This window comes from Mauremys reevesii, linkage group 1, assembly GCF_016161935.1.
Source record: "Mauremys reevesii isolate NIE-2019 linkage group 1, ASM1616193v1, whole genome shotgun sequence".
NCBI classification, from domain to species: Eukaryota; Metazoa; Chordata; order Testudines; family Geoemydidae; genus Mauremys; species Mauremys reevesii.
The window spans coordinates 117,166,243-117,192,058 of NC_052623.1; the positions used below are offsets into that span (position 1 = coordinate 117,166,243).

Below are 25,816 nucleotides of genomic sequence, written 5' to 3' on the forward strand. Positions count from 1 at the left end.
GGTTTTCATGCAAGCAAACTGGCTAAAGACAAAAACTTTCCAGATGGGAGTTGGAGCTTAGACATCAGCTAATTGCTTAGACATGCCCACCACTCAGGAGAGATGCAGCAAGATAAGATCTTGAGCTACAGGGATGCCAAAGGGACACTCTTATTTTTGCTGAAGAAGAAACTATCTTACCTTCTAACTACATTCTCCATTGTGCCAGCCTTGCTCAGTGTGGGTAGCCTCTTAATATCCAAATAATCTCATTGTGTGTAAGTAAGGGGGTAGGTGAGTTTGGGGTGGCACATTTAGAACTTATTGGAGCAAGGAGAAGATATGGAGACTGGCCTAGACTTGCTTTTATAGTCTGAGATTTGCATCATGAGCTAGCTGCCCAGAGAGAAGTACTAGAAAGCCACTGGATTCCTTAGTCCGATTAATTTGTATACTGTGAGCTTGGTGTTATTTTTCTGTCTTTACTAAACATCTCTTTCCTATGCAGTATTTTTGTCTTCTCAACAATTGGCATGTTGATTTTCAAGAAACAAAAATAAAACAAGAGATGTCATTCGGGCCCAGTTATGTGCCTCAGAGCTGCTCACAAAGAGACCCTCTCCATGTGTGACTGTTCCACCCCTTCTGCTGTGGAAAATGTGTGTGGGAGAGGAGGGATCCTGGACAAATCTGCACTGCCTTACTTCCTTACCTTCCTAAGACCTCACAAAGCCAGGATCTCTGAGATGGGAGGGGATTTGCCAGGAGTGGAGAGTTGGTAGCTGCATGCTTGGTGGAGGGGGCCAGGTCAGACTAATGGCTCTCTGGACTTGCAGATACCCCTGGGGCTATATTACCCGTGTTGTGTGGCTCCCCTTTTAACTGTGGCCAGGAGTCCCTGCTAACTGGGGGGAATAAGGTGTATATGTGGTCTTACTGGAATCCCAGAACTGGTGAAGAAGCACAGAGGCTCACCTGGATGGCCCAGGTGTCCAGGAGATCCCTGGGTATCCTTCATGTTTGTGGCCTGGCCCCACCTCCTGCTCCATGAGATAAAAACTTTGCAAAGGATCTTATACATCCAGAGGTTGTTTAATGTTTTACTAAGTTTACTAAATTTACTAATGTTTAATGTTTTACTAAGTTTTCTGATTTAATCTTGATGTGTCACTACTTCTGATTGCATTGTTAACAACTATAGAGCAGTGTAAATACTTTGCTTTTTTGGAGAAAAAAAAATTCATTACGTGACAAAAAACAAACAAGCCAACACATACTAAACCTGTTCTGCCTGTTACAGTCTCCTGGTAATAAAATGTTGTGAAAATTAGAAATATGTACGATTTCATGCTGGATTATTTTTAAATAGATGTGTTTCACAAATCAGTGGAAAATGTTAGTGCCCTCTTCCTCAGTGACTTAAGCCTCTGTAAATTGGACTGTTAGTAAGGTTGTGAAAGATGCTTCCTTTGTGAAACTTATATGAGACAAAAGGTGGGTGAGGTAGTATCTTTTATTGGACCAATTTCCGCTGGTGAGACAAATGTTTGACCTTAAACAGAGCTCCCAGACTGAAAGAAAAGCTCTGGATATGCCTTAAAGCTTGTCTCTTTCACCAAGGTTGGACCAATAAAAGACATTATCTCACCAACCATTTCTCTCTCTAATATTCTGGGACCAACACTGCAAACATGAAATGTATACTCAGCTAGAGGAACACCTGAGTGAGCAAAGGGTAACTCATCATGTATGCTGTCCGGAAGGCAGTCGTTGAAAAGTGGAGGGTGGATGGAAACCAGCAGGGAAAATGATAAAAAGGGATGAGAGTGGTTCAGACAGGCGAAGAATGCTGATTAACAAATGCAAATCATTTGAACACTGAGTGGGCCGGTTAGAATAACTTCAGTGCAGATCTAAGTTACACAACAATCATACTGTAAGCAGTCTCCTGACAGAAATAGCCTTGAGTCTTTTAAAACTGGAAACAGCACTCATGAACATACTGAGGAGACTCGTCTTGCACGGACAGAGTGGGGGGAAGGAAATAGGTCAGTCTGCATAATAGGTATTTTTCCAGGTGTTTTGTATAACCCAAGCTGAATGTATGTGGAGCATGGGAATTATGTGTTCACTGTTACACTGATGAATTTCGTCCGTAGAAGTAAGTTTGTTTGCAGTGAAACTTGGCCACTCAGCTGTGACACTGTGATATTGTGCCTCTATTTGGACATTTGTAAGGCCCCAAGTCAGCTGCTCTTCTGCTGCTGGAGGCTTTGCCTAGACTAGAAAAATAGGAAATAGCTTTACTGACAGTTAAGTTGGGTGATTGGCACCCCTAGGTCTTAGCATCTGCAAAGCCCCACTTGCATTACTGCATCCTCCCCAGGTGTGTCTGGATGTATGGGCTGATCCTCTGCCCCACCCTGCCATAATATGCTCTTCTGTTGCTGGTCAGCTGAGTGGTAAAGAACGTCCCAATGTCTGTGAGGAGCCATCAGCCCTGCAGTGTATCTTTCTTGGAGTAAAGTCCTGTCACTCAGATTTTACTTCATTTTTCCTGGATTTTGTCCCTAAAACTCCTCCACAATCCCAGCGTTGTGGGTAAAGTGCAAATTTCCAAGTCTATACCTGTTTGTTTTTTTTAAAAAGTCTGTTACTATCCTTGAACTGTATATTTAGCGGCTTGTCCCATCAGTTCTATCTTTTAGAAACAGGCTAACTATTGGCATCCCATCTTGGCATACAAAAATCCACTGTGTTCTTTCCACTAATACCACAGAATGTGTCATACGGGGGATGTGAAAAAGACAGTTGTTTTGCATATAAAGGACCTGATGTTCTGCTGGACTACACTGGTTCTAAAGCCATTGAGCCAGATCAGATGGTTCAGATGGTGCAATGAAGCAACACCAATTTATACCAGCTGAGGAAGATTTCCGTGGAGATACATCAGTGTAAAACCGGTGCAACATTGGATAATCAGGCTATAGAAGTAGTAGTACAAGCATGAGATGACACAGCTGAAATAGACATACTGCACTGTGCTCCATATTATTCTTTGACAAATAAAATTTGTCCTTCAAAATACAAATGGGCCGCCAGCATATTGCTACATGCAGCATATTTCTGTTTGTGTGGGAGTAGTGGGTCTAATTCTTCTCTCACTTGTGCTGGCTTTCCTCCAGTGTAACGCCATTGACTTCTCATGAGTTATTTCTGAGTTATACCCATGTGAGAGAAGAATTGGGCTCAGAGTCTGCAGTAAGACCCATCCATATCTGAAATTCATGCTGAAGTTACACAGTTAGCCACAGCACAGCCTGAGGCTAATATGTTGCTGAATAGTTTGTAGAACAACTTGCAGCCGGTGTGTACATCCCCTTGCATAATTTAACCATATAAAAATGGAGGTATCCCGTGTAAATGAATAAGGCCCCCATTCTAGCCTGCCTATGAGCCTCCCCTCACTAGCCCCTGTGCACAGCAAGCTCAGTACCATGCAGAGGCCCTGTGCACTGACTACATAACTCCTTGATCTTTATACTGAAGAATCATAGTGGTTCGACTGCACAGGGCCTTCCATGGCCAGAGAGGAGGGAGCTGGACTTTCTCCATAATGCACATTATCAATTTTGTTTTTAATCAAGTTGGTGTATTGGGTACAGCAGAAGCCGACAGGTAAATGATCTCCTCCAAGGCAGGTTCCAGTGTTGCTCTATAAACTGGCCACCAGAGACTGCTTCTGTAGCCAGCAACTGTCACCATGCAGATGGAGCCAAAATGTGTCACCTATGTGGTGTCCCTGAGCGCCTATGTTTGTTTCTTCCCCTGAGACTCCCACGCTGCTGTGTATGCATTGATCCTACTCCTCCCAGAACTTTTTAATATACTTCTACTTTTTCTCTGTTTTCAGAACAGCTCTTGATTAATATTTGATATTCTTTTCAGGTTTCATTCCCCTTCACCAATACTTCAAGGCACAGAGGAGTTGGTACAGGCATTGCCATGAAACCTAACTTGAAGCAATGGAAACAACTAATGCTGTTTGGGCTATTTGCATGGGGTCTCCTTTTCTTGGTGATCTTCATCTATTTTACAGATAGCAACACTGCTGAACCAGTTCCAAGTTCCTTCTCTTACATTGAGACGAAGAGGCTCCTGCCCATTCAGGGCAAGCAGAGAGTTATTATGGGAGCAATACATGATCCATCATCCTCTGAAACCATAGATAGGAACGAGGTGCTTCTTAACGAAGATCTCTTAGATTCATTTAAATTGGGCACCGGAAGCATTAAAAAGTGGATTGATCTAGAGGATGGCTTTGAAAATGAAGAAGAGTTTTTTCCTTCCCAGGTAGGGAGAAAATCAAAAAATGCCTTCTATCAAGGGGATGACAACTATTTATTTGCTGCTGGCCAGCCTCAGCGACACAGCAACATTCAAGAGCTAGTGAAATTCATCTCTCCCAATGAGGATGATCAGAAGGAAAATGTTTTACAGGAAAAATGGACCCATGAGAAAAGAACAAAGAAAAGAAACCCGACACGCAGGAGAAGCCGACTGTTTGATGAGTCTGATGATTGGGATGGGTTATATTCTACAATGTCAAAATCCTTCCTTTATAGGCTTTGGAAAGGGGATGTCTCCTCCAAGATGCTGAACCCTCGCCTGCAGAAAGCTATGAAAGACTATCTCAACACCAACAAGCATGGGGTGCGGTTCAAAGGGAAACGAAACTCCAGACTGACAGGAGACCAGCTCATCTGTGAGCTCAAGGACAGGGTGCATGTGAAAACAATAGATGGCAAGGAGGCCCCCTTTTCAGCTCTTGGATGGGAAAAGCACGTTCCTCAAATTCCACTGGGCAGACTGTATCCACATGGCTTCGGAAGCTGTGCCGTAGTTATGTCTGCTGGTGCAATACTGAACTCTTCTCTAGGGGATGAAATAGGTGGGTGAAAATGCTTCTCACTCATTAGTATGTGTGTGTTCATCTATCAAAGGGTCCATCCTTTTTCAGGGATAAGCCTGATGATCCTTATTCTTCTCTCTCCCCAGCTTTACATCCATATAGCTCCATAGACTTCAGTGGAGTTCTCCTGTATGACACCAGTATAACTGAGAGAAAATCAGGCCCATGGTAGTTATTCATTTTAAGAGGGTGACATCCTTTTATTTATTTTATTTGGTTTGGGGCACAAAGAATGAATTGAGTTTAATAGAACCATGACAGTTTTACATATTGGTGTGATGCATGTTTACTTCCTTAACAGGTTAGTTTTATTCTCAGGCTTTCATTTTTAAAACCTTCATTGTATTTCTGTCTATACATTAGTACAGTGTAAGGAAAAGCTTTCGTTTTTTTGTTGTCTTAGGATTTCTTTACTGATGTGACACAATCATAGTATGTTAAAAGGATCAAGAGAAGGAAGAAATATATGCATCACATTTCCTCCATTTGCTTCTGGAGCACCAAGAATTATCTGTCCCAACATTCCGTAGAAATCCTTGGATGTACACTAGTAATTCCTCCCATCATCCAGGATTTCTCATCCTCATACCTGCCTCATCTTCCTGCTCTGTCTCTTTGCCATGCGTTTCCCTTAAATCTCTGTGATCTATTAGAATCGCTGTCATTATCAAACTACTCTAATGGGCTTCCAGCACAGCACAAGTGCCCTGCCAGCCTGCAGCTAAAATCAAAACTGAGTAACCCCCAATTTCATGAGAAGTCCCACTGATTTAGAAATCTCTGAGGTGAAATAGCTCAACAATTCCTTCCTCTCACTGTGTGCTGTCACTGAAATGAAGCAAAATCCTTTAGTGTCAGAGTCTCAAACCAGCACAGCTATTTTCAGTGTGGTCACCCTGACATTGTGGTGCCTTCAGTGCCCATTTGACTCCATGGTACTAAGCATTCCCTCATAACTATTCTGGTCATGGCAGCCTCATGCCACTCACTCCATATTCTTGTGGAGCCTTCAGTTTAATTGGGAATGTTCACCTGATGTGTGTCTCCTAAATGGAAGAGTCCTAGTAAAAGTTACAGGTTTGAAATGCCACCATTAATAAGGCCTTCGTCAAACATTTCAAACTCTCCATCGGAAAAGCCTGTGGGAAAGGAAGAGGGAAATGAAAATTAAGGTTTCTCTCAGAAGCCCCCTCCAGAACTTTCTGTCAGGTAGTCAGGGCTTAGCGGAGTGCTTGGTGACAGAACCTGTACATCTTTGGGGATCTGCTGAATGCTAGAGCCACCCATGCAAAGCCCCTGTTCTGCTGCACTGGCTCTAATGCCCACTCTAGCTATTTGGAAATGCTCCATTGGAGTCAGGGTGTGGGATATAGCATGCTGCACGCATAGCGTGTGGTGGAATGGTGATGCTGGCCCTGCCATCAGCCTTTCTGCCCCCAAGCTTCTTCCCCAGGCTCAGATTTTCAATCCTGAAGAGAGGCCAACTAGAAAGGAAGAGATCTTCTGATGGAAGGACATGGGGTGCAGCTCCAGGTTTGCACGTGCCTTCTCGTAGTTTGTGATACACATATCAGGGTTGTAACTAGATCTCTTTCCAGAAGCAAAAAATTGATAAAAGAGGATCACAAGGACTTTTTATTAGTAGCTCTTTAGCTCCCTCTTCTGTGTTCCTATTAGAAATGCTGGCACAGACTTTAATTTGATCTTTGCTTTTTGGACTCTCATCATAGCTGTTTTTGAAAGAAAATAGATGTTGCAACTGTAAACACTTTAATTGTAGATCATGTTATTTAATGGCAAGCACAACTGTTTTGGCAGCATCACGTTCTGTTGTGAAGTCAGGGGGAGGTTTTATTTTCCCCTTAACATGTGAACAGTAATTGGTCATTTTATAGCTTTATCCTGGATACCTCAAAATACTTCACCAGCTTTAAAATCACTCCTCTTAAAAGCAGCTAATATAAGTGTTAAACTGCACCCCAGTTTACTTTTCTTTTAAAAGAAAAGGTTTTTACACGTGATATAAAAGCCAGCACTAATAGGTGTTGGAAGTTTTAAGACGCTGTGCTTAATTGTGTTAACAAGCACACAGTGAACTGTATAACTCCCCTTGGTCACAAGATTGTGGTAAAAACTTTCAAACCTGGACACCTAAAGTTAGGGTCCTAAAATCCCATATTTAGGCACCTGAATGCAAGGGGCTTAATTTTCAGAGGTGCTGAGCCTGCAGCTCCCATTGACGCTTTTGGGGAAAAAAATCAGGCCACTCATGTTTAGGTGGAAGGGGCCAAAATCTTTAGAGCCAGAATTTGTGAGGCCGTTGCACGGTGCACAGAGATGTACAAGAAGCCTCCCCTCCCTGCTTGGTACCAGAAGGAGCTGGAGTGCTCAGCACCTTGCAGATTCAGGCCTTTACGGCTCAGTCCCGAATCTCACATTCACACAAGTAGTTCCGTTGACCTCAGAGTTGGGATGTGTTGATCTGCAGGTTGCACTGCATTGCAGTAGCTCTCTACTATTTTTCCAGGCAGAGGGCCGGGGTGAAGAGAGGAGAGTTAATGTGGGTGTGACCAGCGTAGTATGCAAAGTAATAATAATTTTTTTTTTATTACCAAAGTGAATGCTGGGCTCCATGTTGAATGATTTTGTGGCTGTGCCCAGAGCTATAAATGGGTGCATTTTAAATATAGTTAAATTAATAACTGTTATAGTAACTCATTGTACTCATCTGTTAAACCATCACGAGATGAGGTGGGTAGCATACTTTGGCCTAGACGATCCTCTACATAGGCAGAAGGGAGAAAACTTGTGTAGCTCCCAGGGCCAGGTGTGAAAGCAGGAGAGTACTGTCTGTAGTGGGGGTGCCATTCTCACTGACCCCCTTTCTCATCGTTCCTCTGCACCCCTTCCAACCTCTTCTGAAATCTACATAAGCAGTAGGGAATGCTCACAAAGACAATACTGATGGAAGCTTCAATCCAGCAAAGTGCTTAAGCTGAAGTCAATAGGATTTAAGCATGTGCTTAAAGATAAGCATATGGTTGACCACTTTGCTGAATTGGGGCCAAAGTCAGTTGTCTGTTAAACAGAGCTTCTCTTCCTAATTGCACAACTCCAGTTTGTAGAAAGCCCTAGCAGTGCAGCTCAATTGGAGCCCAGCTGCCGGGAAGCCAGAGGGCCCTAAAGTTGCTTTGGAGGAATAGGGCCTGTGTGCTGACAGCTCTGCCCACCCACAGATTCCACAAGAACTGCACTGATTTGGGGGATGAGGTTGGATTTGCAGGTTTGGGAGACAGAATTCTGCTTTATAAAATATAAGCCTATTATAGACCTCTGTATCTAAGCAGTGATGATCATTACATAAGTGCATACTGACCTAGTTTAATGCATCTTTGCATGAAGTATTTTTTTTAATATACCGCAGTAGAAATAATATGCAAAATTGTGTGGACTAATAAACTTTCCATTCTAATTTTATCCAATTAGGGTAAATCTGTATACACTGCAAGAGACAAGGTGGGTGAGGTATGACATGGCTGCAACTACACTTAATATGTGTTGCAAGTTAAATTAGTATTGGATTGTTCTGAATTTTTCCAGTGGATTTGAACAATTGTAGTAACATATGGCAGATAAAGAGGATTTGGGCTTTGCCTCATGGTGGAATATTTATCCTCTGAATATAGTACCAGGATTAGGAAAATTTACAAATCCATTTTCCTTGAAATCAGATTGTTTTATCTTACTAAGAAATATATCAATGTAGCCCTTTTGTGCCCTTAGATTCTCATGATGCAGTTCTGAGATTTAATTCTGCTCCTACACGTGGCTATGAAAAAGATGTTGGAAATAAAACGACCGTGCGCATCATTAACTCCCAGGTCAGAATCTTTTGGGAACTCATGTGTTTATTATTTCTATACAATATAATATTGCTTAATTAACATCTTAGAAATCAAACATTTTAAGGACAAAGATGGTTGGATAATCTGGTAAGCAACTAGTGATTCACACCAATGACATAACCATGATGTAGAGCTGATGAAACATTCAAGGTCAGTTCTCCCCTACGGGATATTCTTGCATAGTGCCAGGAAACTTGAGGGGTCTGGAATCACAGAGTTCCCCTGAGACAAAGATATCGAGGATGGGTTTGCAAAGTTTTGGATGAAGCCTGCAGATCTCAAGGTATCTGCTTAAGGCCAGAGTCATCACTGCAGAGGATTTGTACCTCCATACTGCTTCTGGGTCCCTGTGATCCCGTAGGAGCATGGATATTGGAACTCCCCTATCTTCCATTACAACCCCCACCCCACCTTTTCCTGGGAGCTAGCTGTCTTGGAGCATGACCTAGGTAGGCCAAGTCACTCCACCTCTTTCTAAATCCAGTTGGAAATGTATACAAAATACAGAAACCTCAGTGAAAACTAGACAATGCATCTGAGCTGAACTTCCTCAACTAACCAGGAAAAAAAAGTTTTCTTTGACAGATGTTAACATTTGTTGAGCTATAGTGACATCTTGTGGTTGAAGTATTTTTTTCAGTTTTCAAAAACTGCTAAAACCGATTTGCTAAGCTCTGGCCTTGGACAAACCACTTCATTTTCTCCTTTCAGTTTCCCCATCTGGGGATTGTGAGGATTTAATTAGTTAATGCCCTTACAGTGTTTTGAACATAAAACATGCTATATAAATTCTAATTATTATTATTGCATTTTCAAAATTGTGTCATAACAGACCTTGCATAACTCAATTTAGTAGCATTATTGTTAAATTATTCCTTTTCTTAACTATTTGTTTTTGGCAGTGCCCCCAGTGTGATAGGTGCTGAGCAAACTTAAAAGAAGACATGATCGCTGCCTTAACAAGCTTATACTCTGAAGACAAGAGCTCACATTATTTAAAAAAAACCACTGCCCACAGAAATGGGAGGTTAGGGATACTGTGGTGGTTTGGACTGGTTCTTCTGGTCTTGTAGAAAGCTGATGAAAAGTCACCTAAGTTCAAAGTTTGTGGTAGGGAAAATACTGCTATGGCAACAAAATTATTTTTCTCAAGGAAATATGGCTCATTGAAATCTAAAGGGAAATGACAATTAGTTTTGAATTCATTTCTCTGGAATGTAGATTAATAAAACAGCTAGAGCCAAATTAATGCTGTTTTAATTACTGTTGAGGTCTTTCTTCCGAATCCTCCCTGGGTTTGGATGACCCAGGGATCAGCAAGATCTGGTTAGGAGCCAAAGGAATAGCAGCTCAGTGAAAGGATGGGCCAGGAGGAATGAAAGAAAAGCCACAGTGGGCTAGAAGAATTAGGGAGAAGATATATTGGAGAGAAACAGAAAGGCAGATGCAGCAAAGAATCCTGTGGCACCTTATAGACTAACAGACGTTTTGCAGCATGAGCTTTTGTGGGTGAATACCCACTTCGTTGGATGCCAGAAAGGCTGAAAGGCAGATGACAGCAGTGGATCTGAGTTGTATTTCTGCTATTGCAAAAATGGAATTATTTTGCTCCTATCAAAGCAGATGGGTCTTTTACTCTGAAGGGTTGAATTTTCCATTTTGGAACTACTTTCATTGAGGGATCTCTTTTATTTAAGCTGAAAAGCAACAGAACACCAAAGTAGGATCCTGGAGTCACAGCCCTCCTGTGAAAGTTGCTGGCTCCCCAAGAAAAGGTTCCGATGTGCAGTTTGGGCTAGTAATACTTTAATTTTAAATTTCTGAAATACATAGCTGTGTCCACACACAACTGGTGGGCTTCTGGGTGGACCCGTAACATGTTACTTACTGGTGATCTACTGTGGACACATTTGTAATTCAGTGAACAGAATCTTCACACAAGCATGAGTGCTGCTTATGGTTAAACTCTTAACATGTAAAATTGATAAAAGTTCACTGAAAGTTCAAGTAACACAAGTGGCTGAGGGAAGCTTTTATTTCAGAGAGGAACTCTGACTATTTTCTGGACACACACCACCTGTACAGATGCTATGTGTGTCCACAGGGCCACCAGACAACTAGGAGCATCTGAAGCTGTGGAGGGGGATGAGAAGCCCTTGGGGAAGTTGATTATTCTTTTTGTACTTCCTTTGGGCTCAGGTCTTTTTACGTGTTTAAAAAACCCCTTGCATTTAGCCTTAGCAAGAAAAGGTTGATGATCACCCCCCTTTTTCCGACTCCGCCACCATTTTTGTTGGCTTGTTGAGCATCCAACAAAAGCATGGATGTGTATCTGTGTTGCCACTGATGTGCCATGTTTCAAAAAGCTTGATGTTCATAGAGTCCCCGGACTTTACTCTGGTACACATTTGCATTTACTAGTGCTACTCTTTGCATGTTCTTTTGTAGAGAGAGGATTCACACTGCTCAGGTTTCATTGAAAACATTTGTGTGTGTATGTGTGTGTGTTTGTTTGCAGATTCTCACCAATCCAAACCATCACTTCATTGACAGCTCATTATATAAAGATGTTATTTTAGTGGCCTGGGATCCTGCTCCTTACTCTGCAAATCTGAATGTGGTAAGTCCTCAGTTTGCTCATTTCCTCCCAACCAGCTGAAAACAGTGGACAAAGTTACCTGCAATGAATAGTTTGATTCTACAGCCCATAGCTACCAGTCAGTTTAATGATCTCAAGATTTTAATGTGGTACTTGTAAGTACAGCACACCATTTCCATATGGAGAGATATATTCACTGGGCAAAGTCTTCTGAATGGCCCTCACTTCTACCTGAGCAGACTACTTATTTTAAGAGATACCGAGGACAGATGGATTGGTAGGGAGTTGGGGTGAGGTCTTACTGTTTTGGGTATTTAAAAATGAGAGTTAGATTATAAATATGGGAGAAATTGCTGTGTGCGGTAGGTAGGGAAAGTGCTGGATTTTTGTGGAGGGGCATGAGCGAAGGTAGATAATCACATCTGTATTTTCATTTTCCCGTATGTCCCACCACAAACATCCTACACTTAAATAAAAATACATAATACTCTTCCCTAGTCTCTTCCAAATCCATTGACCCTCGAGCACACCACAACATATATTTATTCACAAGTCCCCAGGCTTCCAAATTAATTTGCTGGTGCCCTCCTCCCCCAAACCCCTTTGTTTCCAGTCACCATCACCCTCCAAAAAATCCATCTTGCAGTCACTTGGAGGGGCTCTGTAGAAAAGGAAGCTATTAGCAATGGGAGCCCAGGGAAGCAATAGAGCTGAGCACTCTGCAGCTGGAGATAAATGTGCCTGTTTCCTCAGGTGAACCCCTTTTAGTGCAGCTGACAGGGTGCTTTCTGCCTCCTCCAGGAGCTGCTGCAGCTGGTGGTGTTTTGCAATGAAATTCACCCCAGTGCCAATGTCCTGCACTAAGCCTATTTAACCCCTAATTAATTACTTAACGTGGGTCTGTGAATGGTGCATAGGCCTTGTGTTGGTTCTATGCACTGGAGTGAATTGCATATTGGGAGCACACGCATGGAGGAGGGAGCAGAGCAGCCCAAGTTCGGGACTGGCTCACTAAGAAAATGTCCAGCAACCCAGGCCGGCTTGCTGCCTATGCTTTCGTACTTCAGTGCCAACACAGAGCTGCTGGTGTTGTATTTTATATACTGTTTAGTGTGTATTGAGCAGCACCCTAGGACTGATCAGTTTCTCACTTTTGGTTGTTTTCCCTCCACCCCCCAGTGGTATAAGAAGCCAGACTATAACCTGTTCACACCTTACGTGCAGCATCGCAGGAAGAATCCAAACCAGCCATTTTACATTCTCCATCCCAAGTTTATATGGCAGCTCTGGGACATCATTCAGGAGAACACTAAAGAGAAGATACAGCCCAACCCACCTTCATCAGGTTTCATTGGTAGGTGTATCTAGCAATGCCCTAAAAGACATGTTATCTAAATAATGGTTAAATAGATACTCAGGCCTGTTTTCATGCATTATTTATTGAGCTAGTGTAGTGACAATGACCATTTAAAATACACAGCATGGGAAACATAGTATAAAATAACAGAGTGACTTACCGTGAATGTTATGGATTCTTGACCCTTAAATCACTAGTTTACGAAATGCTCAAGTGTATGGACTTTTTCAGTGAGATATCTGGGGAGTTTGTATGAAACAAAACTATTACTTTTACTTACCACTAAAATCCACCACAAGTGATAGATGCAATGCTTTTGTGCTATTACTGTCCATTGTAAAGTTTTAAAATCTTTACCCAACCAGTCAAGCCACATGCTTCTTCCGCAAACGACAGGGGAGGAGGAGTGTTCCTGCCCAGGCAGGGCTCCATAGTACTGTTCCAGCCTCAGAGTAGCTAGTGCATGTCACCCTCCTTTAACAGTAGGAGGCACAGAATTCCAACTCGGTTTCTTGGCCCTTCCATAATATTTCCCTGAAGAAGGGATGACTTGGCCCGGAGGTCACATTTCCTGTTGTGTGACTGTCAGTGCCTGGTAGATGCTTATCACTAACATATAGGGATACATGTAAGCAACGCATTCTGAAGTCTCAAGATCTTACTGGATTCATCACTGCTAGTGGATACACAGGTAGCAACAGTGCAACAAGGGCTGCCTTCCACCTCTGGTCTGAGACTTTACCTTTCCCCCCTCAGACGAGGATCTAACCATAGTGGTCTATGTGTTTATCACAGTCAGAAAATACCGAGGTAACTCACAAAGATTACTGGATGCTTGAGCTAGAATAACAAGCAGGAAAAGCCGCGTCTCCCCAGTGCTCTGCATCCTCTGGTGGCTTCCCATTGGATTCCAGAGCCAATTCAAGGTCTTAGTGAAAGTTTTTAGGCTTTCTGTGGGATAGGATCCAGCTGCACCAGATCACCTGTCCAGTCATTATCCATCAGAAGAGCAGTGTTCATCAGGAATGTTGAAGCTGCCAGTTCCCAGCGTTAGATATTTGGAAGCTGGAGCCAAAGAATTCTGGGAATGATATCAGGGCATTGCTCAAAGCTCACCGTTCAGCAAAATCTTTCCTAGAATAATGAAAACGTTTTAATAAAATAAAATAACAGCTGCTGAACCTGGGAATGGTGAAGAGGAAGAGTCCAGTTGTCAATCCAGAATCTGTCTTTAGGAATGCTGAAACAACTTCCTCTCTGAAAAGTCCTTTGCGCTGTAAGAAAGACAACACTGAGACATTTTCCATGACAGGCTAAACTGTTGTGGAAAACTTCAGCCAAAACTGTTAGGCTATTTCTGAGAACCAGGCTAGCAGAAAATACCATTTTTTTTAAACATTAAAAAGTTCCATCTTGGTTTTTTTTTTAAACATTAAAAAGTTCCACCCCTGCCCCCCACAAAATCCCCCCACAAAAAACAAAAGCCCCCCAAAACCCAAATCAGAAATGCACTCGGAAACAAATCAGCCTTAAAAAGACCCCACACCACCATCGTTATCTCAAAAAGAGAGATGTGCCAGACTCCATGAAATTAACTAGGGACATTGCTTTTGCTGTTGCTGTTACACGGAGCGCATTCTGGACAGCAGTATAAAACGCTAAGATAGATAATTGGACAAACCAACTGTGAGCCTTAATTGCCTTATTTGGCATCTAGCTACTATAGCGTTAGGTGCATTTGAAGGCTCGTCAGAATCGATATTTCACATTTAAGAGCATATTGAATATATATCTATACAGCGCACATGTAATGTCGTTTAAACTGAAAGAGAGCATACTACAGCAACTGTGTATTGTCAGAGGTAGACGTAAATGATAAGATAATGCACAAATAATGTAATTCAATTTGGCAGAAATTTGATGGGACATGTTAGTGTTCAAATTGGATATCTATCAGCAACTCAGGTGGCAAATATCTGTTTGGAACTGAAGCTGACAGACACAAATGAGAGGGACTGTATTATAGCCATGTAATCTAAATTGCATGGTACTGCTTGTTTGTTTGCAAATCTAAAAAATTAGCATATTTAGGGATGAATATCCCTAGCAAATATAATTCAGATTGAATAGAGGGTCTAGACAAATGGAAGTTGTCATAAAATATTACAGTAACTTATTTTAAAGATGATATCTAGGAAATGATTTATTAAATGCCCATACTATCTTAGCACAATCTCATTATTAGCATGAAAACATCAAATTAAGAAAGATCCAGTTGTTTATAGTAGCCTAAAATGCACGTATGAATTTCCACAGGTAGAAGGACCTATTTCCTTTTAATCTACGTCTGCACTTGAACCAAAATAAGCATGCATAAAATCAGTTTATTAGAATGACTTTTTTTCTAAATCAAGATTTGCAGCCCTACAATTAAAACAGATGCATAGCCCTTGTCACTTATATATTCTCCTAAAGGGACAGATTCTGCCATCCATACTCACGTTGTTTAGTATGTTAACTCATCGTAGTCCTATTGAAGTCCTTGGGATTACTTCTGGAACAAAGTATTGCTTAACATGGTTATAAGAATCTGTACCCAACTAAACAAAGGAATGGGGGAATGTCACTCTCCTGTTTAACACGTATGTTCTGGATATTCTCCCATTGCGGGTGATTCACCAAGTTTCCAGCTATTTATTGTATACTGAGAAAGGGGCATACAACTGAAAATAGTCCGGGAATGCAGAGAGAGAAATTCCAGCTGACCACGCTGTACAGAAGGATAGACCCACCCACATATTGTTAAGGTTGCTAAGTGGCCCTTTTGCCAGCTGAGCTCTCCGTGCTTGAAAACCTTCCTAGCACAATAGTCAGGATAGCAAATCTTTAGTGACGTTACTAGTGAGATAACAACTTGCTCTGTATTGTCCATATTTCATACGTTGCAAAGGGTGCATACTCTGAGCCCAGACCTGGGTAAAAGTACATCCATGGTATGGAGCCCTCAGGAGCTCTGCAGCCTTCCTTGTACCACTGCCTCGTATTAAGGTTGCCCAACACTTCCCATAATAAAGCTCTGTTTTCAGATGTTGATAACTTTGCTAAATTTAAACGATCTGGGCTGAAATTTTCCATGACAGGCTAAATTGTTTTGGAAAACTTCAGCCAAAACTGTTCAGCTATTTCTGACAACAAGGCTAGTAGAAAATACTTTCCTTTTTTTACATTAAACAAAAATTCTGGTAACCTTTCCTTTGGAAATGTTCTAGCACTCCCATGTTGTGGAGCAGGGATTTGAAATTTGGCAGAGGAGTGGCCTTTGTGTCAGGGCTTTACTGTCCTCATGAAAATTTGCCCAAACTTGGCCAGGTTATAAGCCTTTTGAAAAAAATCACAGTTTGCACATGCTCAGCAGGGACTTTCTAGAACTTAACAGTTAATATCACCAAAGATTCTGTCCTCACTGAGCATGTTCAAGCCGCTCCCAGCTCCCAGTGCTGACCAGACTCTGCATGCCACATCCCAGGGGTACTGGGCTAAAGTCAGATTTTAACTGTAAATGGCTACTTTTAGCTTCTCTGGGTACTGGAATGGAGAGCTGGAAGCTTGCATCTCTTGGGCTCTCAGTGACCGCCCCTCCCCCCCCCCGGCTGGCACCCAGGCAGTGTAGAGCAGTGGTTCTCAAAGCCAGTCCGCTGCTTGTGTAGGGAAAGCCCCTGGCGGGCCGGGACGGTTTGTTTAACTGCCATGTCCGCAGGTCTGGCCGATCGCGGCGCCCACTGGCCGCAGTTCGCTGCTCCAGGCCAATGGGAGCTGCTGGAAGTGGCAGCCAGCACATCCCTTGGCCCGCACCACTTCCTGTAATGGAACCCAAGATTCCTGTATTGTCAGCAAATTTCTGTGAAACTCACTGGCAAGTAGCCCATCCTGTTCTAGAGCTGGTCCACATAGATGACAATAACCTACTATTGCTATCATTTATTCTGTGAACTCAAATGGTAAAGGTCTGTGTGATGGATCTGAAGGTTCCAACTCTGCTGATGAGCATGTGGGTGTGGCTATGATGCTACATGGTGAAAATTCTGATTTTTTTCCATTTTTTTAAATAAAAATTAGGAAATTACACACCCCTTTGCCTCATTGAGATAGATGGTACTCACTAAATGAACAGCTATCCAATATTTTGTTTTATCATGATAATATAACAAAACATGATTTCAGCACCACTCCAGCAGTGTCTTTTAATTTTCAGCCATGCAATGAGACATATTGCTGGGATGAAAGTTGCATTCATTGGATACTGCACATTATAAGAACCACAAAAGATGAAGCTATTCTGAGTGAAAAGTGAGACACTAAAGAGAGAGCAAAAGAGAGAGAGAATGTAGAGCGTGACACCTACAACAACATGCAAGCAGACAGAGGTGCCAGTTTTGGCTTGAGACGGCACAACACTATGACAAAGGTGCATCACTAGAGAGAGAAAAAACAGCAGGAATGAAAAAGAGTGAGAGGGAAGAAGAGGAATGAGTAAATGGAAAGATAACAAAAGAGGAATAAGCAAATGGAAGTACAGACAAAGTAAGAACACACACCTTGTTTAGAAAAATGGTGTGTTTCATTTACAGCACACAATTGTATCCTCGCCAGTAGCAGAAAGGGCACTGAACAGATGAGGGGTGGGGAGCTTCATTATGGTGTTTGTGAGGGAGGGAGGCGATCTTTGGAATGAATACCACTGCTTTTTTAACTAATTGAAGCACTACTATAATATATATAGTGTTAAGCCACTTTACAAGAGACATTTGCCTTTCTGTGGTCTCACCCTTGTGTGCTAAAGATAGTTGTTGGGACAGCATCCAGTTTAGAACATGGAAAGGTTTTGCCTTTGGCTGGCAGTGTATCATTGTATGGAGGCAACCATTCTCTTTCAGCAGCTGCCTAGGGTAAGGGATTCTTGTGTCAGCTGGTGTGCTCCAGTCACCATGTACCTGAGGGATCTGCACCAGCAGCCTTGGCCATTGCTGTAATGGCTTCTTCCCTTTAATACTGTGGCTCGCTGTCGCTCATCTTCTGTGCACACACTGTGTTTTGTTGCTGTGAATAGGAATTCTGCCTTTCACAGCAAGATGGCATCGGGTGTTGGATCACTCTGGCTACATCTGGAGTATGTAGAAGAGGAGTATACCTCTCTTGCTTCTAGAGCCTTTCATGACCCTTCATGCATGTATAGTCACACTTCCATGTGACATGGTACATGGGAATTATAGCAAATACACAGAATGGATTCTTATGGCTGTGAATACAGAGCCATACACAGTTGCATATCTGCCTATTTGCATTGTGGTGGTAGTAGTAGTAAAATAAATCAGTGCTTATAGTAACCTATGTGCTAAAGAACACCTGCTTCATCTATTAAACAGTATCATGGCTCCTAGTTAGTAGGACTTTATCCTGGTCCAGGTGTGTGTAAGAAGGGCAATGAAGTAGGATAGAGCAAAATTCAAAGAGAGCTGGGTTTTAAGAAAATATAAACAGTAACTAAATACTATTGAAAAAGAAATTCTTGTTTCAGGATTTACAGTTCACTATAACAGTTCAAAACAACAGGTAGGCAATTAAGGAGTCTTGATAACACTATATTCAACTACCTTTGCATGCATAACTCAGGATGACAACACAAGCAAGCAAATCATAACACTGGTACATTATCAGATTGTTTTCATTCAGGACACGGATATAAAACCATTTCAAATGGCATGTTGACAAGAAGAATGCTGCTGATCTCTACCTAGGCTTAAAAAGAATGTTTGCATAATTTGAAAACAGTGACAACGTTAAACATATTAATTGTTTTAAAACCATTTGCCTGTGTTATTGTTACCTTGATTTAGCTAGTAATCTGGTAACTAGTTGCTAAAAACAAAATTGGATTGGTGTAATGGTTACCCTTTTCAGATATATTATCATGCAGGTAGAAAACGCTCAAGACGCTTTAAGACGTTTCAGCTTCCTGGTATACACAGAGAAGAGAGTAAACTCATTTCAAGTAGCATTCCAGGCATTATCTATCACTTTTCATCTTTTCATTCTGTGTGGTGGGTTTCTTTAATACTCCAGCATGTCATTTGACCTTGAATAAAACACTTAACAGCACATGGTAATATTGGTTAGCATTTTCATATCTATGAATTTACAGAATACATTATAGTTATTCATAAACGGTGCAACTTTTTGTGTTCACAGTAACATTGATTTCTAATCAAACTACACGATGCAAAAATCTACATCAAACACAGGTATATTACTGCTTATGTCTAGACACAAACGCCATTTAAATTCTTTAGTGTTGATTTTTTGTAAATTCAAGTAGTGTTCTCTTGTGGTTAATATTTGTCATCTTTGATTGACCAAACAGACATGAAATAACCTTCTCTTGGAAATGAACACAGCACTTTTCTTCATTTAAAAAGTCTATTAAACCCACAGAACTGTGGGTAACATACTGCCTTCAATCCATGCGCATATCTGTGGCATCATATGGCCCCCTATTACAAACATGAACCAATACTCCTGCATCCAGCATTCCTGAACACCAATAAAAAGTAAATTTCATACATACATGTGTTTTGTAGTATTTCTAGGGATACACCTCAATGATAGCACAGCTACAGCATTTACCATTGCTTCTATTCTTGCTTTTTGTTTGTTAAATTTGATGGAGTCAGTAGCATCCACCTGAGAATCTGTCACTTTTAATTTAATTTGTCAAAGAATGACAAACACACAGTGTACATATGCAGACTAATGTGCAGAAAACTGTATTTTCATTATGCCCAATGTTCATAAAACCTTCATGTACTTTATTAAACAAAATAGTTTAATTCAAAATAGTTACGTTGTTAAACTTAGTTCTGTGGCTGCTACTGTGATGCGTGGGGAAAAAAGTGGCATATACTGAGTGTGTGATAATCAGATTACATGTATGTGGTTATCATATAACATATATGGGATTTTGTTCACTCTCTCACACATAAGCTTGTTAAGATCTCTTTAATGCTGACTTCTTAAAAAAAGTGAACACCTATGGGCCTCATTTTTTAGAGTTACTGAACATCCACAGCTCTTAACAGAAGTTGTGAGTGCCCAGCACTTCTGAAAATCAAGTTCTATATCTGTATTTCTTCATTGTAAATAATTCAACAGTTTTGCTAAATCAGAAGCTGAGCTGAAGTCTTGGTTAATATCTGAATTAGATTCCTTACGTCAGATGCTTTTATATGTCATCTGTTATACTCAGGTATATTAAATTATATTTTATATATTTACAAACTAGGAAAAATGTTTTTTAAATTAATTTGCTAACCACAAAGCACAGTTGTACCATGCAAAAGATGAATGTTGGACATTGAAAACCTCTTGAATTATTAAAATTACCAAAACCAAATTAACACATTTTCTCCTTTTGATTGGAATCTCTGTGTTCATTTGTATAAACCAGCCATGCAAATAACGTAACACTTTTCATTTAATTCTGTTTAAATATTTTCAGCAGCACAGATTGCAAAATCCCAAGAGTTTAGTTGTGACATTTAGACTCAATTTAAGCCAAATCTAATCTTCTAAAGTTATATTGCTATTAAAAGGAAGGTAAACTAATATATCCTATTGAGCATTTTGAAATATTTACATTTTTATTAGTGTCCAAAACTGTAATATTATAATAAAGAAACAGCTGGTCAGCAAGCTCGATAACCTGATAATTTCATTTGAATAATATATATTTTAAATACTCTTTTCAAATGAATATTTTTAGTGCTAATCATATTTTCCCCTACAGTAACTTATCTACAGAATACACATAAGTCACACTCCTGAACTGTAGTCTACACAGCAACTTTTCTAGATTTTTCTGTATGTGGGCAAAACTGTTTTTTAAATTTCCTATTTTACAGCTGTTGTAATCTAAATATGGTTTTTGGACCATAAAAAGAGAGAGAGGGCATTAGCAAAGACTAGGTTTGGCTTATAGGGAAATCTTTTCAGTTCCCTTTTTGCATGTATGGTAATACTGTAGCCTCACCAGTTATTCTTGCCACATTTAAGGGCAGGTAAAATTGTTCTTTGTAATTTCCACACTCTCTTTTTTTTCCTTATTAAAAATAGATGTTATGTTTAAGCTCTGAGAGCTCAAAAATAGTTTATTATAGACATCAGAACTGGAAAAGGCCTATAAATCGTTTTTTTCTGCCCACTTGTTGATTCTGGGTGGATCCCCACAGTATATTCTTGAGCAATCTGTCTAGCCTAATTTTTAAATGAATCACCTGATAGAGCTTCCCCAATTTCCTTAGAACTAGTACGTAGAGGAGTCAGCCTCGTTAAGTTATTGCTCATCTGAAATACAGGGTTCATTTCTGGGTACCTCAATGCCAAGCTACTGACAGTTTCAAGGGGGCTTGAGAAGACCACTCAACATGCTCGGGGGATGAAGAAATTGAATTGCGAGGAAAAATTAAAATAAATGTAGCTTGGCACAGCAACAACTAAATAGCTGGGGCCAGATGACATAAACTTCCCATTTGAAGGTCATAAACGCTAAGGAAAATGGAAATGAATAGAATGGTGCAAAAGGATATAAGAGAACTAAGGAAATTAAGAAAGAGAGGCTTGACTGTGAGATTTACTAGGCTGTGGAATGCTCTCCCCAGATAAATGTTAGTAGCCCTATTGCTAGGAACTTTTAAAGAGCAGAAAGTACAGAGCATTAGAAAATGCATTGTAGGGAAAAAATATTGATATTGGCAGGGGGCAGGTCTAAACGTCCTAGTTCTTTGCATTTCTAATTTCTATTATTTGTTTTAGATTCCTACTATTTTCATTCTGTTTAATGCTTTTCTAAACTTAGTCCTAGGTTATCTATCAGACAGGGGTTTGTTCTTCAAATGAGGAACTGTTTTAAATATAAAATAAAAAAATAAAGGCTCTAAAAGCTTTTAAATAAACCTCGGATGTCTAGTCATGCTTATGCAGAATGAAGAGGTTAACTTTCCAGTTTGTGCCCTTTTTTACAGCTGTGTGAGGAAAGAATGGAGTGTCATCTCTAATTTAGAATTGTATTTGTTTTATAGTTTTTATTGCTAGCTTTAAAAGACATTTTACTGGATTATTAGGATTCTTGGCAGGGTTTATGCTGTTAGTTTTGTTAATGGAATCAGAAGTTACAGATGGAAAAGAGCTATTCTGTCATATAGTATATTTCCCTTGCCAGTATGTACTCTCCAGTGACTTAATCTTCTCCCTAAATAAGGTTGGTGAGATGCATTGAACCGTAAAGTACTCTGTACCAGACACTACCCAATTAAAAGAACATCACTGATTACTTTATTGTAGTTTTTATTGTTCTTTGTTTGCAGCATGTTTTTAAAGACTCTGTTTAAATTTTAAAAGTAACTAATATTTGTCCCTTCTGTTAAGCTTTGCATGTATGTTCACCAGAATGAATCACAGTATTGTTCTCTTCTAGTCTTTAAATCAACTGCTATTGGAGCCAGAAGGACACTGGAAAAGTGGTGGAATTCTTTCTAAAATGTCTTAATAGTGGAATAAGCATTGAGGAAATGCTTTAAATATCTACTCACGCTTCCAAAAGGTATCTTGACCACCCCGTATTTGAGTGCATGCAATTTTGCAAGCAGTCATTTACACAACTGATTTTTCATGCCCTACCATTTGTGTGCCCAAATGAGATATTTATCACATGCAGAACAGACACGCGCTTGATGTATGCAAGAAATGGTGTTTGCATGTGTAAATTTGATTATTTGCTTGCACAAGTGATAGTGTTCATATATAGATCACAGTTTGCGAATTTGGCCGATAAAGGATAATGGCAATAACTGTGTGAGCAGTAATTAGCATAGGTTTACATAAATCAATCAATCAATGCAAACTTGACGCACTGACTCCAGTTTGGAACAGAATTAAATTAGTAGATGTGAATTCAGTAAAATATTTCATCACTGCTCATGTAAATCTTACAAAATTCAGGCTCTGTTAGATGAGGGAAAAGGTACCTGGAACATAAACAGTAGGAAAAGCGGAAGAAGGGCAAAGTGTGCCTCCCACTCCTTCATCCAAGCCAGGGGTGGGGGAGGAGGGAGCTTTTAACCATAGGCACTTCCCACACATCCCTTATTCCTTGGCTGGTGCAGGGAGCACTTTCCCTCTTTTTTTCCCCCAATCTACTTTAGGCCCTGTAGTAAATGTCTGGCTGCTGGTCCTGGAGAGTTCAAGCCCCGGAACAGACAGACAGCATGCCCTGCCAGACTGTAAGAGTTGCAATAAGCATTGGAAGAAAGACATTGTCTGATACCTGGATCATCAACCACTTAAAAGGATTGCACTGCGCCTGGAAATAAATAGGTATTAGCCAGGCAGGGTGCAGAATACCAGTAAGTAGCCACATGCAAATGTGGGACTGTTGTAAATGCTAAGGATGGAGATTAATGTTACAGGCTAAAGGGATTTAACTAGGAGAAGTTGAATGAAATTAAGAAAGGGAAAATAGGGTGTCAGGAAAATCTTGGAGTTTTTTAGACTTTGTCCTAAGGGAAGGGGTGGAATCTTCACCACTCACTTTTATAAGTATAGGAGACCAAAATACTAGTAGGGGAAAATCTACTGGCAAAAGGATAAACTAGATGACACATATGTCCTTAATATAGATTGACTCTTGGAGACATTGCTCATCAGATTATAAAGATTTAAACCTTCACTGCTTTTCAGTTCTCTATTAAATAATTAACTTATATCTGGAAGGTCACCTGTATTGTTTTAAAACTGCCATATCAAACCATTTCTTCTGTGACTTTCAATCTTAGTTGCTATTAATAAATAGGAACAGAAGCCTATTTTTGTTCTTCTCATATTTTTTTTTCCTGTTCCACAAATAGCAATTTCCTTTAGGAATGTTAAAGTAAACTGGGTAGTGTGGCAATAAAACAGCGTACACCGGTTAAGGTGTGTGACTAGTCATCAGAGAGAATTCTCCTTTAACATCTGTGGCATGTCTTCTGAAGCGGGCTCCAAGTTTGACTCTGGGCTCAGCAGACAGGGCACTTTCTCATCCGTTTCAGGAAGTACTTGATTATTACATGTGACTCCACTGTCCACTTTCTGATTCAGCTGGATTACGGTTACCTTAGACTGACATATGGATTCTCCATCAGCAGCCGAAGGACGGTAGCAGTGGAAAAGTAGAAGAAAGCATTTGTAAAACTGAAAAACAAAATCAAATCAGAGATTCTTTTTTAAACATAGCTGCTAGACAAATTTAAAATTCAGTGCATCTCTAGTTACAGGTTGGAGTTATGGATTCACTCTGAATGATTAGGCTCATAATTTTTGTCAATTTGTAATTCATCATTTCTCACTCCAAATTTCTCACTCACATTCTTTGTTGCTTGTAGGTTAAACAGTAAATTTCACATATGTTTGGGCATCTTTCCTTTTGGATTAGTATTGTTGCTCTTTAGGGTCATAAATTCCATCTAATGTAAAAGGAAAACTTCAGTATAATCGAAAACATGTTCTAATCACTGCATCAAATGATAAAAGAAGAGTTAATTACAAATACATTGTTTTAAAGTGACTTAGAAAAGAAAAGAAAGGAAGCCAGCACCATGATTATCTGATGAGGCAGGGCAGGATGAAAAGAATCAGCTTTTGCATTAATAAGCATTGGAAATCTGAGTTTTAATACTGCAAACTACATTTTAAATAATAGTTTTGCTTAATTTTAGTAGTAAATTAACTTTTTTAATGTTGATTGATTTTAAATCATGGGATTTAGCTCTCAACCCCTTTGTGGCTCTCTAATTCCAAAACTTTCTAATGGGAAAGGCTATTATCTAACATCTAATTAGCAACACCAAAAGTTGGATGGTATCATTTCTAACGTAGCCCTGCTATGAGAGACAACATTCCCATTCAATGAACCGGGATAGTCCCATGCATGGACATGGGATAGAGACAACAATGCCTGGCACAGTGGAGGTGACCGTTTCCTAGCTTTAAACAAAGTGAATCTCTGTGCTGATACTGGTGGATGTCTTAGAAATCTTGGACACAGCTGATGATACATACGAGACTGAGCCAGAGAAAATGAGTCTGCATTATGCTGGACAAATCCCAGAGTGTCATAGTGGGCACCTGCTTGTCCTCATCTATGCCCCATCGCATAGAATCCCATCCTCCTAAGCATTTATATAGAATTCTTTGGAGAGATCTGCAAAGTCATGTGCTCTAGTGCTACCAGTACACGGATGACACTGCTATATCACTTTGTCCACCTATGCAATTTCTGTGTCTCCAAAATGTCTCAATGCCTTGAAAGAAGCCAGCGGATGGATGAAGAGCAACTGGCTCAAACCCACTCTAAGAAAGACACCACTTGTGAAACTGGAAGTAAGAAATGCACTGAGGAACATGTTAGTACTCTAACCTCACCACTGAATAATAGCATCAAGACCAGAAGTTGTCAAAATGGTGGGAAGAATCTGGGTGAATGCTGGACAATGTAGCTTTTCCCATACCAATGACTTCCTAAAACTAAACTGAAGCCAATGGGACTAGTCACGTCTTTAAAGTTAAGCATGTGCTTAAATGTTTACAGGCTCAGGGCACAGATAAACATCTGAAACCAGGGAGAAGAGAAGGGTGAAGACTCTACGTTTCTATGCATTTTACATAATTTTGTTCAGAGTTTAGATATGAAGATGATGGGTATCCAAGAAATATCTGGGGGGGGGTTTATATAATTTACACACTATCTAGTGTGCTAGGTGCATCAGACAGATATAAAGATAAGGTCTGTATTGCTAAAGAACTATATAAATAGACCTCATACAAGTAAGGGAATGCATTAAAGGGGTAATGATGAAAAATGATGTGATTTAAATAGTAAGGTTTAGCATATGCCTGGGTGAGTTCCATGATTTTGT

At 40.4% G+C, this 25,816-nt stretch overlaps 2 protein-coding genes across 11 annotated transcripts in view; one reads left to right on the forward strand and one right to left on the reverse strand.

The window, feature by feature from the left end:
* Positions 1-25,816, forward strand: part of ST6GAL2 (ST6 beta-galactoside alpha-2,6-sialyltransferase 2) — a 256,017-nt gene that overhangs the window by 224,688 nt on the left and 5,513 nt on the right. For 3 of the 4 annotated variants that reach the window (XM_039535105.1, XM_039535116.1, XM_039535127.1), the window contains 4 exons: positions 3,928-4,930; positions 8,735-8,832; positions 11,375-11,476; positions 12,635-12,809. In XM_039535105.1, coding sequence (XP_039391039.1) covers positions 3,985-4,930; positions 8,735-8,832; positions 11,375-11,476; positions 12,635-12,809 — 1,321 coding nt within the window. In that variant the 5' untranslated portion in view covers positions 3,928-3,984. Of the gene's footprint in view, positions 1-3,927; positions 4,931-8,734; positions 8,833-11,374; positions 11,477-12,634; positions 12,810-17,064; positions 17,517-25,816 lie in introns of those variants that run through there. The other variant, XM_039535135.1, reaches the window with a different exon arrangement.
* LOC120403679 (opsin-3-like) overlaps positions 18,684-25,816 on the reverse strand; it is a 149,824-nt gene continuing 142,691 nt past the window's right edge. For 5 of the 7 annotated variants that reach the window (XR_005597668.1, XR_005597659.1, XR_005597661.1 and 2 more), the window contains 2 exons: positions 23,639-24,092; positions 18,684-18,958 (listed from right to left, as the gene is read on the reverse strand). Coding sequence is in view for 2 of the 7 variants with exons in the window: in XM_039535149.1 (XP_039391083.1) it covers positions 23,850-24,092 (243 nt within the window). In the remaining 5 variants the exon portion in view is untranslated. Of the gene's footprint in view, positions 18,959-22,506; positions 24,093-24,265; positions 24,365-25,816 lie in introns of those variants that run through there. The other 2 variants (XM_039535186.1, XM_039535149.1) reach the window with 2 other exon arrangements.